The sequence below is a fragment of the Orcinus orca genome, chromosome 1 (assembly GCF_937001465.1).
Source record: "Orcinus orca chromosome 1, mOrcOrc1.1, whole genome shotgun sequence".
In the NCBI taxonomy this organism is placed as follows: Eukaryota; Metazoa; Chordata; class Mammalia; order Artiodactyla; family Delphinidae; genus Orcinus; species Orcinus orca.
The window spans coordinates 212,525,044-212,537,627 of NC_064559.1; the positions used below are offsets into that span (position 1 = coordinate 212,525,044).

The 12,584-nt window shown below is 60.5% G+C and overlaps 1 protein-coding gene across 5 annotated transcripts in view; it reads left to right on the top strand.

The window, feature by feature from the left end:
* Positions 1-11,011, top strand: part of HES4 (hes family bHLH transcription factor 4) — a 28,264-nt gene extending 17,253 nt beyond the window's left edge. Inside the window, exons 3-7 of one of the 5 annotated variants that reach the window (XM_004272530.4) lie at positions 5,062-5,974; positions 6,281-6,500; positions 6,588-6,683; positions 6,772-6,859; positions 6,948-11,011. In XM_004272530.4, the coding sequence (XP_004272578.2) occupies positions 5,634-5,974; positions 6,281-6,500; positions 6,588-6,683; positions 6,772-6,859; positions 6,948-7,333 (1,131 nt within the window). In that variant the 5' untranslated portion in view covers positions 5,062-5,633 and the 3' untranslated portion in view covers positions 7,334-11,011. Of the gene's footprint in view, positions 1-3,246; positions 4,193-5,061; positions 5,975-6,280; positions 6,860-6,947 lie in introns of those variants that run through there. The other 4 variants (XM_012533983.3, XM_049695114.1, XM_033432568.2 and 1 more) reach the window with 4 other exon arrangements.
* The last annotated feature ends 1,573 nt before the right edge of the window (positions 11,012-12,584 follow it).

The following is a 12,584-nucleotide window of genomic DNA, read 5'->3' on the forward strand; positions in this document are numbered from 1 at the left end:
ACATGGCAAAGATACAACAATTTAAAATTTTTAAAAAGAAATTAAAAATTTAAAAAGAGAAAACAAAAACATGGCATACGTCTCCTAATTTCTTAATACTGACATACAGTAATAGAGTCTTTATTTTCTTTTAGTTACTTCATTGAATGTCACCTGCTTTTTTTTTTTTTTTTTTTTGCGGTACACGGGCCTCTCACTGCTGTGGCCGCTCCTGTTGCAGAGCACAGGCTCCGGACGCGCAGGCTCAGCGGCCATGGCTCAGGGGCCCACCCACAGTATGGGATCTTCCCGGACCGGGGCACGAACCCGTGTCCCCTGCATTGCAGGCGGACTCTCAACCACTGCGCCACCAGGGAAGCCCTGTCACCTGCTTTTGACAAGAGGAACTAAACACAAAGGCTTTAGGCAGACAAAGTGATAGCACCTGGAAGCACGTGTCTCCCTGTCTTGGTGGCTTTTAAGTCACCACAAACTGGTGGCTTAAAACAACAGAAATGGATTCCCTCAAAGTTCTACAGAGCAGAGGTCTGAAATCCAGGGGGACTAAATGACCAGGGTTGTCAGCCTGGTTAAAAATAATCTGATTTTATGTGGCTTACAGAAGACACGAATCATCTGAAATATAAGGATATGGGAAACTGAAAGTAAAAGGATGAAAATAAACCTACCAGGTAAATGTTAACTAAAAGGAAGCCAATGTAGCTACATTAACAATTTTATTAACAGATTAACAAAGAAATCTTACTGTAAGGAATGGCACCAAGAAACAGAGGAGAGCTTAAGCAAGCTGTATTTGGGAACGCTCCCGGGCGAGGTTCACCGATCCGAGTGAAAGGGGCCAGGGAAGTCGCGCCCGGGCGAGAGTTTGGGCAGAATTTATAGGGGAAGAAGGGAAAGGGGTGTGGTGAATCTGGGAGGGCGCAGGGTATTCCTTATTTGGTGGTCTTTTCGGGTATCCTGGGGGACCGTTAGTCCCGCCCCTCGAAAGGCGGGAAGGCTGGGCCGGGTGGAAAGTCCCCAGGTCAGTTCCTGGAACCGGGTGGTCCTGAAAGTCTCCAGGTCAGTTTCTGGAACTGGGTGGTCTGGAAAGTTTCGGTCTGATGCAACCTGTGAGTCTGATTGCGTTCCCCTGCCTCGGGCCAGTCAAAGCATTATTAGATACAGAAGGTTGCATAGCAATATAAGGTTGAGTTCATTGGTAAAAAAAAAGATTTTAAATTTGTATGCACCTAATAACATGACCACAAAATATATAAATTCTAGTCACAAACCTGCCTGAATATCCTATTTATGAAATTACAACAGCCACTTATAAAGGGGTCTTTGGTTACTATTTGGTTTCATTTACAAACTACCTTAAACTTCCTTAAACCTTTAAGACAGTATCTATATCATGTTTAACACACTTGCTTTTATTTTTAAGCCCTTCAATGATCTAACAGCAGCAGTAACAGCAAAAAACCCTCCCAAGAAGTTCACAGTCCTTACCACGTACACCTGTGCACCCTGGTCCAGGGCACAGTCACCTCTCGCCCAGGCTACTGCGTATACATCCCAGTGGTCGTGCGGGAGACAGGACCTGAGAGAAAGGTATGGGGATGTGGAGGGAGGAGGCAGGACCCCAGGCGACGCTGTTGGAACAGCAGCCGAAGGGCGTTGGACCTTCCGCCTCAGGCTCCAGCCCCGACCTGGCCCCTGTGGGCGGGGCTTCCGGTGGGTGGGGCCTCCAGGGTGGGTGGGAAACTGAGAGCTACAGTCAACACCCAGCACCTGGGATCCGGAGCTTAGTTATTGACGCTACACCAGGACACCCCATGGAGGCGAGGAAGTCCAGAAAGTTGGAGGCTCATCCGTGTGGATTTTGAAATCACCAGAAACGGTGACAGGAGTGTCTGGAGAAGGTGACAGGGAACCAGGAGTAAACCCTTCAGGAAGGTTTCGGTCGACTGTAGTCTGTGTGGTCTGTTAAGAAAGGGGTGGTCTGTTAATAAGGTGAGGTTTCAAAGCTGGAGTTTTTTTGGTGAAGAAGACACCGGTCTGGACGCGCCAAGCAGGAAGGACAGGGAAGCTCACCTCTCCCCAGGAGCGCCGGCCCAAGGAGAGTGGAGAGAAAAGCAGCACCCACGGGGGCCCACAGGGAGGCAGCGTGCCAGGCAGATAGGGGTTGGAAGGAGATTCTGTCACCACCCAGAAGTTGGGGGACATGGCTCCCCAAATGTGGAGAGGTGTCAACGCGCAATTCAGGAGAAAGATGTTGACGGCGCCCAGATCACGGGGAAGGTACCGTCACGCACTGGGTGTTGGGAGGATGCTCCCACTACCTGGCATCAGGTGGCCGAGGGAAGGTACGTTGGTCTCATGACCTGTAAGGGTGGAAGACGCCCCCTCAGTCACAGGGGTGGGGACTGCCCTTGAACCTCAAGGCTTGTTGTCGGCATCCTGGTGCTCCTGGCTTCTGCCTGGGTCCTGGCTATTTGCTTCCCTCATCTCTAGCCTGAAGGCTGGATTCCTCCAGCCCTGGCCTCTGCCACTTTATCATCACAGCGACCAACTCCCGTGCTGCAGGAGAGGACCTGCAATGGTTCTAGCCTGGTTACTTGGCAACTGGTCCCGGCTGCCTGAGTCCACAGGCCGTTGCCTCTTGGCAGAAGAGGAAGGAACAGGAGGGTAAGGGGTGCCGGAGGGCGTGGTCTGTGATGTCTCTGATGTTCTGGGGCTCATATGCCTGTGGAATGCTGAGGGGCAGAGTGGGAATGCAGGTGCCACCCCCATGTTGGAGGTTGGGAAGGACGTGTTCACAGATCGCACGTGGCAGACCCCCAAGGGACACTGTCTGAATGATGTTGTGTGGAACGCTGTCACGGTAGGCAGAGGACCATCCCTCCCCCCACAACCCAAGGCTGGAGCCCAGTGTCTGGCCTGGGAAATACACCCGTCTTTCCACACAGACTCCCCCACTGACTTTCCTGCCTCAGCCCCCTGCTCCCCAAACCCGGTGGCCACCAGTGGGCCCTGGAGATGCCCCTGGGACCACCAGCCAACGGGGGCTTGGCCCACTCAAGCCTGGATCTAGGAAGACAAATAGTTGGCCTTTGATGGCTTGCAAAAATCAACTCAAATCGTCAGCTGGACACAGCCAGGGCTGCAGGCTCCGGCGCATCGCTTCCTGCCGGAGAAAAGGAGGAACAAGATGGGGAGTGGGGTGGGGGAGGGGGAGGGGAGGGGCGGAGGAACAGATCCAGGGCTTGGGCCATCTTAGTTATACCAGTTACTACTGTTGTGTAACAAATGACCCCCAAAGGTCACAGTAACAACTGTCCTGTTCCGTGAATCAAGAATTGGAACAAAGCACCCAGGAGCAGCTGGGAAGGCATGAGGTGGGGGCTCTGAAGCAGCAGGTTGGGATCACCTGTCCAGCAGCTGAGATTTCTGGGCTCCTGGCTCAATGGCCTCCCCTTGGGAGCCTCTCCATGGGGCCAGTTTGGGCTTCCTCACAGAGGGGCAAACGGGTTCCAAGAGCGGGTTTCCCAAGACAGCAAGGTGAACGTGTGTGGCATTTTTAAGGTCCAGCCTCAGAATTCACATCTCACCCCTGCCCCTGTCTTTGCTGGTCGATGTCATCACAAAATCTCACCAAGGTGCACCATAAAGGTATTTGGAGTGGGAGATGTTGTTGTAGCCATCTTTGGAAAATGCAATATTCCACAGTATTCCTCAGCACTATTTCCCAACTGCAGCCCAGGACTCTCCCTCCTTGCCCAGAGCAAGGGAGCCCCTACGACCCCCAGGAGACCCGGTGGCCCTACCAGAGATCCAAGCCCAGATGTAAAAGGCGGGGTGGGGGGACGGCCAGAGGTAGGAGGGCCCAGAGACATGACCACACAGACGGTGTGGGTGACAACCCCAGGGAAACTCACTTTGTTCTGGGCTAGTGAAGTCTCCTTGTTGGGGCTGGGTCTGGGAGGCCAAGACACAGGCCCCTGGAGACCCTGGGTGGGGAGGGGGCGTCTCAGAGGGCAGAGGGTGCAGAAGGGCACATGGCCGAGGTGAGTCCAGGTGGCTCCTCCCTGCCTGCGTCTGTTCCCCCAGGCAGTAACAACTGAAGCTGACATGTGCTGCGTGTTTTCAGAATAGGAGCTCATTTATCTTCCCAACAACCCAGGGATAAATGAAAAGATAGCCCATTTTACAGGTGAGGAAACAGGTACCGGAGGGTAAGCGAACCCGTCTAACCACTAGCAGGTAAAGCATGGTCAAACATGGCTCCTCGAGCCTCTCCTTGCGGTCTGAAACCCCTGCCTGTGTGGTCTCCTGGGGGTGGGGGGCCGAGCCCACCCAGACCGGGTCCCAGCGCCCCGCCTGCCGGCCTGGGGTTCCGCCGACGCTTCCCAGCGGGGCACTCGCGGGCTTTCTCTTCTGCGCGCAGCCCGCCGGGGGGGATGGGGGCGGGGTGGGGACTCCAGGACCCCCGCGGCCTCATCCCCCTCAGGGCTGGTCCCAGCCACCCCGGCGCCGTGGCAGTCAGCGCTCCCAGGGCTTTGTGCTCTGGGTGGGTCCTCACCGCCCGCTCCTGCCCGACGCCCGCGGCTTCCCAACGCTCCCCGCCCCACACGCTCCTCCGGGGCTGCGCCTCTGGGGCCTGGCCTCGGGGGCGACAGCCCACAGACACACCCAGTGTAGCCGCCTCCCGCCCCGCCCCGGGCGCCCCCGCAGACCGCTGAGAGGTCGGTTTCGCGCCGGGGGTGGGATTGGGGGGTTCCAGAGGGCGAGGCTAGGGCCAGACTAGGTTGGCCTCAGAAAGGAGAAAAGGCGTCTACACCGTGACCCCGGGCTGGGACCCCGGGAACTGGTGTTGGGTAAGGGGCCAGCCAGCGACCCCACCCACTAGGTACGCCTAGGACCGAGGTGACCCTTCCGAGCTGCCAGTCGGCCCACTCCGCTGCTCCGAAAAGCCCAGGACGACTCTCCCAGGCCCCGCGCCCACCTGCCCCTGCCCCTCCTCCCTCGGGCCTGTGGTCCCTTTCCACCCTGGGCATGACACTTCCTCTCCGGACCTTGCAGATCTGCCTTCTTTCCTGGAACCCACCGCAAAGAAGCCGTCCGGACCACCCAGTCGAAAGAGGGGTTTCCTCTCCCCCAGCAACCTACCCATTTCTTTCTGTCTCTGGCAACTGCGACATAACATTGCTTGTTTGCCGTCGCCCCCCGCGTCGGATTAGAACCCGCGAGACGCTTCCTCAGCCCCAAGGGCAGGCCGGGTCCACCGTGGGCCTCAGGAGACATCTGTGCGATGCCGACAAGACGGCCGCCAGGCCACAGTGGGCTGGAACCCTCAGTACTCAGAAGACCAGAGTGCTGGCGCAAGGGAATTCAGAATGAAAACATCAAACGCGAAAATAAGCTTAGCCCTCTTTTTTCCCCACAACGCCACTTTGAACTAAAAAACAAAATTTTAACAAGTGTTCCTCATTTTTTGTGAGCCCTACTTTGCTGGTGCTTGGCTCACTGTTGGGTAATCTGGAAGAGAGTGACATCACCAGCGACCATGACATCACCCCATCTGGCTTGTGTCATCATCGACCTTAACCCTGAGACGTCACCAGCGTGACCAGCGACACCTTACATTCTGTTCCATGACGTCATCCTGCCTGACTGATGACGTCACTCCGCCCGCCTTGTGGCATCACGTTCACTGGTCCCGTGATGCCACTCTGCCTGTCTACGACCTTGGCCGGCCAGCCTGTCTCCTGCCCAGTGGCTGGTGTTCCACGTCCACTGTGTCACGGGCCTCGTGCAGGTGCTGCAGCCGGCGGGGGTCAGATTCGCAGGCCGCGCGGAGGCCCGAGGGCCCGGCTGGGTCCGCGGAGAGCAGAGGCGTGCGGGCCGAGGCTCGCCGGCTCCTCGGGGGCGCCTCACCCGGTTCCCCTCGCGAGTTCTCCTTTCAGATTTCCCGCGGCCCCAGCTCGCCCGGAAGGTGAGCCTCGCGCCTCCGCCCTCCCGGAGAGGTCCCCTCCCGGCGCACCGCTCGGAACGGGGGAGCGGGCGCGGCGACTTCCCCGCCTCGGCCCGACGCCGCCAGAGGCGGGCGCGGGCGGGGTGCCCCGGCTCGCCTTTGTCGCCCGCGGGGTCGGTGGGCCGGGAGCGGACGCGTGACTGACAGCCGGCGGGGGCTGCGGCCGGGGGCGGGCTGCCCGGCGCCGGCGGCTCATTGGCTGGCGCGAGTGTGGGAAAGAACGCGGAGCCGGATTCACACGCCCCGCGGCAGCGCTTCCTTAAATAGCCAGGCGGCTGGCAGCGCGCGCTCGGTCCCGGAGCCTGGAACCCGCGGGAGAGGGGCTCGGGAAGCCGTGCGTCCGGCCCGCCCTCGGCCCCGCGCGGCGCGGGGGCGCACCATGCCTGCCGACACCCCGGGGAAGCTGAGGGCCTCGCCGCGGGCGGGAGCGCCGGCCGGTGCCCGCCGGACCCCGGACCAGCCCCGGAGCGCGGCCGAGCACCGGAAGGTGGGGACCCGGCCGGACGCGGTTGGCAGGAGCGGGGGGGAGAGGGGAGCTGACGCCCGGGGGACTCAGCCGCTGCCGGCCCCGCAGTCCTCCAAGCCCGTCATGGAGAAGCGGCGCCGAGCGCGCATCAACGAGAGCCTCGCTCAGCTCCAGAGCCTCCTCCTGGACGCCCTCAGGAAAGAGGTGAGTCGGGGGCGGGAGGGCGAGATCGGGGAGCCTGGAATCCCGGCTCTCCTGCGCTGCCAGCCGCCCACACCGGCCCCGCCCCCAGAGCTCCCGCCGCTCGAAGCTGGAGAAGGCGGACATTCTGGAGCTGACCGTGAAGCACCTGCAGAGCCTGCGGCGCGTGCAGGTGACAGGTGAGCGCGGGCGTCGGCGGCGAGGGCTCTGGGGCCGGAGCCGCCGCCACCGCGGGCCCCGACCGCCTGTCCCCTGCCGCCCCCGCAGCCGCCCTCCGCGCCGACCCGGCAGTCCTGGGCAAGTACCGCGCCGGCTTCCACGAGTGTCTGGCCGAGGTGAATCGCTTCCTGGCTGGCTGCGAGGGCGTCCCGGCCGACGTGCGGTCCCGTCTGCTCGGCCATCTGGCGACCTGCCTGGCCCGGCTGGGGCCCTTGCGCCGCCCGCTTCCACCGGCCCCCGCCGCCGAAGTTCTGGCGCCCGCGGTTTACGCGGGCCGCTCGCCGCCGCCAGCCTTCGACGGCCCCTGCCCCTTGCCGCGCTCCAGGGCGGTCTTGGCGCCGCCCTTCCTGCCGGGCCGGACGGGGGAGCCCCTCGCCGCCCCCGGAGCCGCGGCTCAGGGCCGGGGCGCACCCTGGAGGCCGTGGCTGCGGTGAGGTCGCGGCCCCAGAACCCGCTGAGACTGTGCCAGAAAATATTTATTTCCAGAGACCGCGTCGGGAGCTTTGTTTTGTCGTCTTCGTGAAGGGTCCAGTCCGGCAGAGGCCCGGCAGCGGGGTCGGCTGATGTCTTCGCGCGAGCGGGCAGGGCGGGCCGCGGGGGTTCTGCTCCCACCTGGGCCCGCAGGTGCCCGGCGCGGACGTTCGGCCGGCCTTGCGTTTGCCTGTATCTAACTGCACTGGAGCCGCGACCCGCCTTGGAGTGGGGGGGAGGGTGTGTGAGAGGTCTCTCGGGAGGCTCAGGCAGGACGGGGCCAGTCATCACTTTTTCCAGAATGTCTCTCCGTGCTGGGAAGCGGTCCCGCAGCATCATTGGGCATGTTGTTTCCCACTCTCACTCGCGAGGACCCTGGAAGGTGGAGACATGTATTTTCACACTGTTGTTTTGGTGCTGAGCTGTGGTGAGGGCTGACTGTCCCTGAAGCTTCGGTTCTGGCCTGTTCCACCTCCTGCCTTCTTGTGGCTGAGCACAAAGCTGCCTGTGCCCACCCGTGCGTTGAGCCTGCCCCAGGCCAGTGTCTGCCCGGGAGAGGGCTGCCAGCAGGAGCGGGCATCTGAGTCCCAGGGGCAGGGAACGGGGGCCAGCCCGACAAAGAGCACTTGGTGCTGGGGCTCTTCTCCTGCCAGAGCCCAGCCCTGCTGTGTACCCCATCCTGCCCTGAGAGGGGAGGTACCTCTTCAGTACAAAGGAACTAGCGTTGGTCCGGCCTACGCATCCGTCCTGAGCACCGGCTGTGTGTTCATCCTACAATACAGCGATCCTAGGCGGCGTTGGGCATGGCCCCCCACCCCCGACCCCGAGAGTCGCTGTCCTGTGGTCCCAGGCCTCCCCAGGCTGCTGCTGGGGGCTGTGCTCCGGGTGCGGTGAGGGGGTGGTCCAAGGCACGCAGCTGGGACTGCAGTGTCTCATCCTGAGCCCTGCTGAGGCTGAGGCAAGATCTGTTTCCCAACCACAGCCAAGTTCACCTGATGGTTGTTGGCCGCCTGCCTGGCCAGGGACCATCGCGGAGGAGGAGGGTGAATCACTGCCGGGGCTGGCCTGCCCCTCCTCCAGTGGCCCCATCAGCTCCCGTGTCCGTGTCATGCGCAGGGTTCACCTGCCCTCCTGGACTCAGCCGTGCACACCCGGCAGGGCCTGCCACGTCCCACCAAGCCAGTTCCTCCCCGGCCTCTAGCTGCCTGGCGCGTCTTCCTGAGTGTCCAGGGCCCAGGCCAGTGGTCCTGGACAGTTGCAGCCATGCAGGCCAGGTGCCGCACCCTCTGCACACAGGCCCTGGGGAGGCTGGGAGAGCCGGGTCTCCAGCAGGACTGTGGGGGAGTTGCTCCTGACCAGCCTGGGAGGCCCTCCCAGCAGGAGAATTGTAGAGGGTCCATTTCAGAAGCCAGAAGTTCAGCTTGGCTGGGGGAGGGGAACTGCTCAGGGAGGGCCTCAGTGCAGGAGGGGTGGGCCGGGGTGGGGGGGTGCTTTGGGATATGAAGCTGGGTGGGTGGGTTTGTGGGTAGGGGGAGCACCCCACCTGGTGGCCAGAGAGAGAAGGGCTGCCTGGGAAGGTCACCTGGAACTTGGGTCATCACACTCTCCCTTCTTCAGGGAGAGGGTGGCGACAGCGCCAGACCAGACCCCCCCACCTCCGTCCCAGGGCCTTGCCCCCTCCCTTACTTCCACAACTTTTTTTTTTTTTTTTTTGCGGTACACGGCCTCTCACTGTTGTGGCCTCTCCCGTGGCCATGGCTCACGGGCCCAGCCGCTCCGTGGCATGTGGGATCTTCCCAGACCGGGGCACGAACCCGCATCCCCTGCATCGGCAGGCGGACTCTCATCCACTGCGCCACCAGGGAAGCCCATCCCTTACTTCCTTACTTCCTGTTCCTGGCCATCTGTTCTCAAGACGCTATTGCCAAAGGGATCTTTGTGCCGAGCACCCTGTTAGCCCTCCAGGGACCTCTCAGGCTCAGAGGGAACCACACTGTTCCTCAGACAGGCAAGCTCCTCCCGTCTCTATCCCTTTGTACTCACCCCCGCCCCGCCCCATTCTCTCCCCACTTTCCCACCTGAGGCAGCCACCCCAGGCTCCGAGGGCTCTGGAGGCCAGGGCCGTGTCTGTGTCACTCACTCCTGTCCCCAGCACCTGCCTGGAACAGGAAGACGCTCAGGTCGGGCTCAGGCCATGCAGACCTCGTTAATTAGCTTGGATGAAGGAGGAGCCAGGAGGTTTGCGGAGGGTGTCGCCCTTGGTTAGATTAGGGGGGTGTGAGGGAGCACAGCGGGGGCTGAGGCTGGGCCCCTCCCCAGGCCACCCCTCCGCAGTATCCTTGTCTGTGGGAGGAGGCCACACCCCTCTCCCCACTCAGCCTGGACACCTGCGCCATCCCCGGAGAGCTGGGTTGGGGGGGGGTCTCCCCCTCACACCAGGGGCTCTTCCTACTGCCACCCTCCCCCCTCCTCCGCCTGTTTCCTGCCCCCTCCCATGCCTCACAGGGGCTCTGGGTAATTCCTCTGTCCCCCTCCACCCCTTGGGCTTGGCTTTTGTCTTGCAGGCCTTTCCTGCAGAATAATAGAGGAAACATCTTCTCCGGTGGCTGTGTTGGGGGTGTGTGGGAGGAATCAGAACTTCCTCCTCCTGGGGGGAGGGTGTGGCCAGAAGGCCTGCTGATCATTTCTCCTCCACTGGCAGGTGGAGCCTCATTCATCTGTGGCCTCCTTCCAGCCCAGTTGGACCCTGGCAGGGACCAAGGGTCAATAAATGGTTGCTGAATTCATGTGCAAGGTCAGGTGATCTGCCTGCCTCTGTGGGTGTCTCAGCCCTGTGGAGCCCTGTGACGCTGGGCCCCTCTGTCTCACCTGTGGGGTCAGGGCTTGGGGACCAGACAATGACAGCAAGTCATAGGTGTTTGAAATATGGAGAAAGAATTAGTCCTCATGGTGACAGAAGTCCTCCTGGCCAGGCCCATGAAACTCCAGTCACTTGGGAATTTGGGGTGGGGCAGGGCCTGGGGCTGCTTGGAGCCCTGGCTTGTGAGAGGTGAGGCCTTAGCACCCCCACCAGAACTCCTGCGGTTGCCCGAGTGTCTCTAGGCCCCAGCAGCCTCTTCCTCTCCCCTGGCACGCACTGGCATGCCCTGGCTCCGGGGCCTGCTCCCTTTTCCCGAGGAAGAAGCTGAGCCCAGAGGGTCCTGCAGCTGTGCTTGGCTCCTCTCTGCTCCATGGAGCCCTGGGGGGCATACCCATCCTAGGATGCACCCTTGGGCAAGGAAGGAGGCCCCCAAGAGCCCCCACCTGGTATTCAGCCTTGTGAATGTACTGAGGTTGACCTGCGTGACCAGTAAGGTCCTGTAGAAGACGAGGTTGCAGGGGCATCCTGGCCTACCTCTTTGTCTCATGTTCTCCACTCTGAGGGAGGCCAGTTGTTCTTTGCTATGGAGAGGCCAACAGAGTGTGGTGTTTAGAAGCAGATCCTCCAGCCCTGTCGAGCCTTCAGATGAGACCCCAGCCACTGCCGGCATCTCAAGGGCAACCCTGAGAGACTGAGAGCCAGAATCACCCAGCTGAGCAGCTCCTTGACTCCTATCCCTCAGAAACTGTGCGACATAATAAACGTCTGTTGTTTTAAACTGCTGAATTGTAGGTTAATTTGTCATGCAGCTATAAATAACAATGTTTTATGTAAAATTAAAATAAATATAAATAACAATAGCAATAAACAACTAATGTGCCCACCGCCACCCAGGGCCACCACCACGTGCCCACTTGATGGGGTTGTGGAAGAGGTCAGGCGGGGCGGGACCCGGAAACAGCCGTTGAAGCTGTGAAGAGCAGAGTGGGTTGGCCTGATGTCTGCCGGGAAGTCGCTTCCCCGTGAGCTCCAGCTGGGGGTGCAGGGACAGCCGAGGCCCATCCCTGTGGCTTCTGGGCAGGGCAGGGGCCCATTCTGTTCTGGTAACTGACAGGGCATGGCGTAGGGGATTCATGGGCCCCAGACTTCAGACAAGGACAGGTGTGGGAGATGCTCCGTGCTGAGACCCACAGAACCCAGCCTGCCCCAGGGCCACACTGGCCTGCCCTCAATGGGCACGTCAGCCCTTTTTGCAGCCTGGTATCTATGGTGACCAAGAAGCAGCTGGCTGCTCTGCTTCAAAGGTGTCTCTTCCTGGTGGACTGCCTGACCCTGACACCCATCTGGTGGCTTTGGGCTCCCGCTTCAGAGAAGGAATCCCCATGTCTGTGTGGGGAGGTGGGGGCCCACTTCCTGCCTTCCCATCCTTACCCACGAGTGGGCCAGAGGCCACGCCCTTCCCCTCGCCCATGGTCCCCCCAGCACCCCTTGCCTTGTCTAGCACAGTGGGGTAGGGCTCAGCAGCTCTGGGTGTGGGGAGGCAACTCTGTCCTCTCCTGGCCCCTACGCCCACCCCCCAACATATGAGCTGACCACGGCCTGGGCCATACACGCACATGCAGGGGCCGGGGGCTGGCCAAGCTCCAGCCGGAGCATCCCCAGCTCCTGGCCCTCCTTTTTCATGGCCTCTCAAGGCCCCAGGCCTGTGGGGCCCTGGGCTTGGGCTTCTGCTGCCAGCCTAAGGTCAGAAAAGTGTTAGGCAAGACCTGGCCAAGCTTCTTCCTCTACTTGGATCAGGAGGCCGGCTCTGGACGAAATGCCAGGTGGGACAGGGCATCACCTGGCTGTGTGTACATGGGACTTTCTTCTCTCTGTGTCCCTAGGAGTTTGCTTTGTTGAATTAAGAGGTGAGGGTAACATCCCAGGACTGAGCTGACCGGTCTACCCACTTGGAGTCTGCAATCTTTGGTCGGACTTTTCCAGAGCAGAGACCAGGTCCAATGGACTAAATGTTTGTGTCCACAACCCTTACTTCCTACCCCCCTTCCCTGCTAATTCATATGTTGAAACCTGCCCCCCAAGGTGGTGGCCTTAAGAGGGGCCTCTGGGAGGTGATGGGGTCATGGAATGAGATTAGTGCCCTTACAGAGGGACGAGACGGGAGAGCTTTCGCCCACTCTGTCGGCCATGTGAGGACACAGCCGGAAGGCAGGCTTCGCGCCTGGAAGAGGTCCTCACGGGAACCTGCCTGTGCTGCTACCAGCCTCTGGGTCCATGATGAATACATTTCTTTCTTTTCTTTTTTTTTAATAAATTTATTTGTTTTTATTTTGGGCTGCATCAGGTCTTCGTTG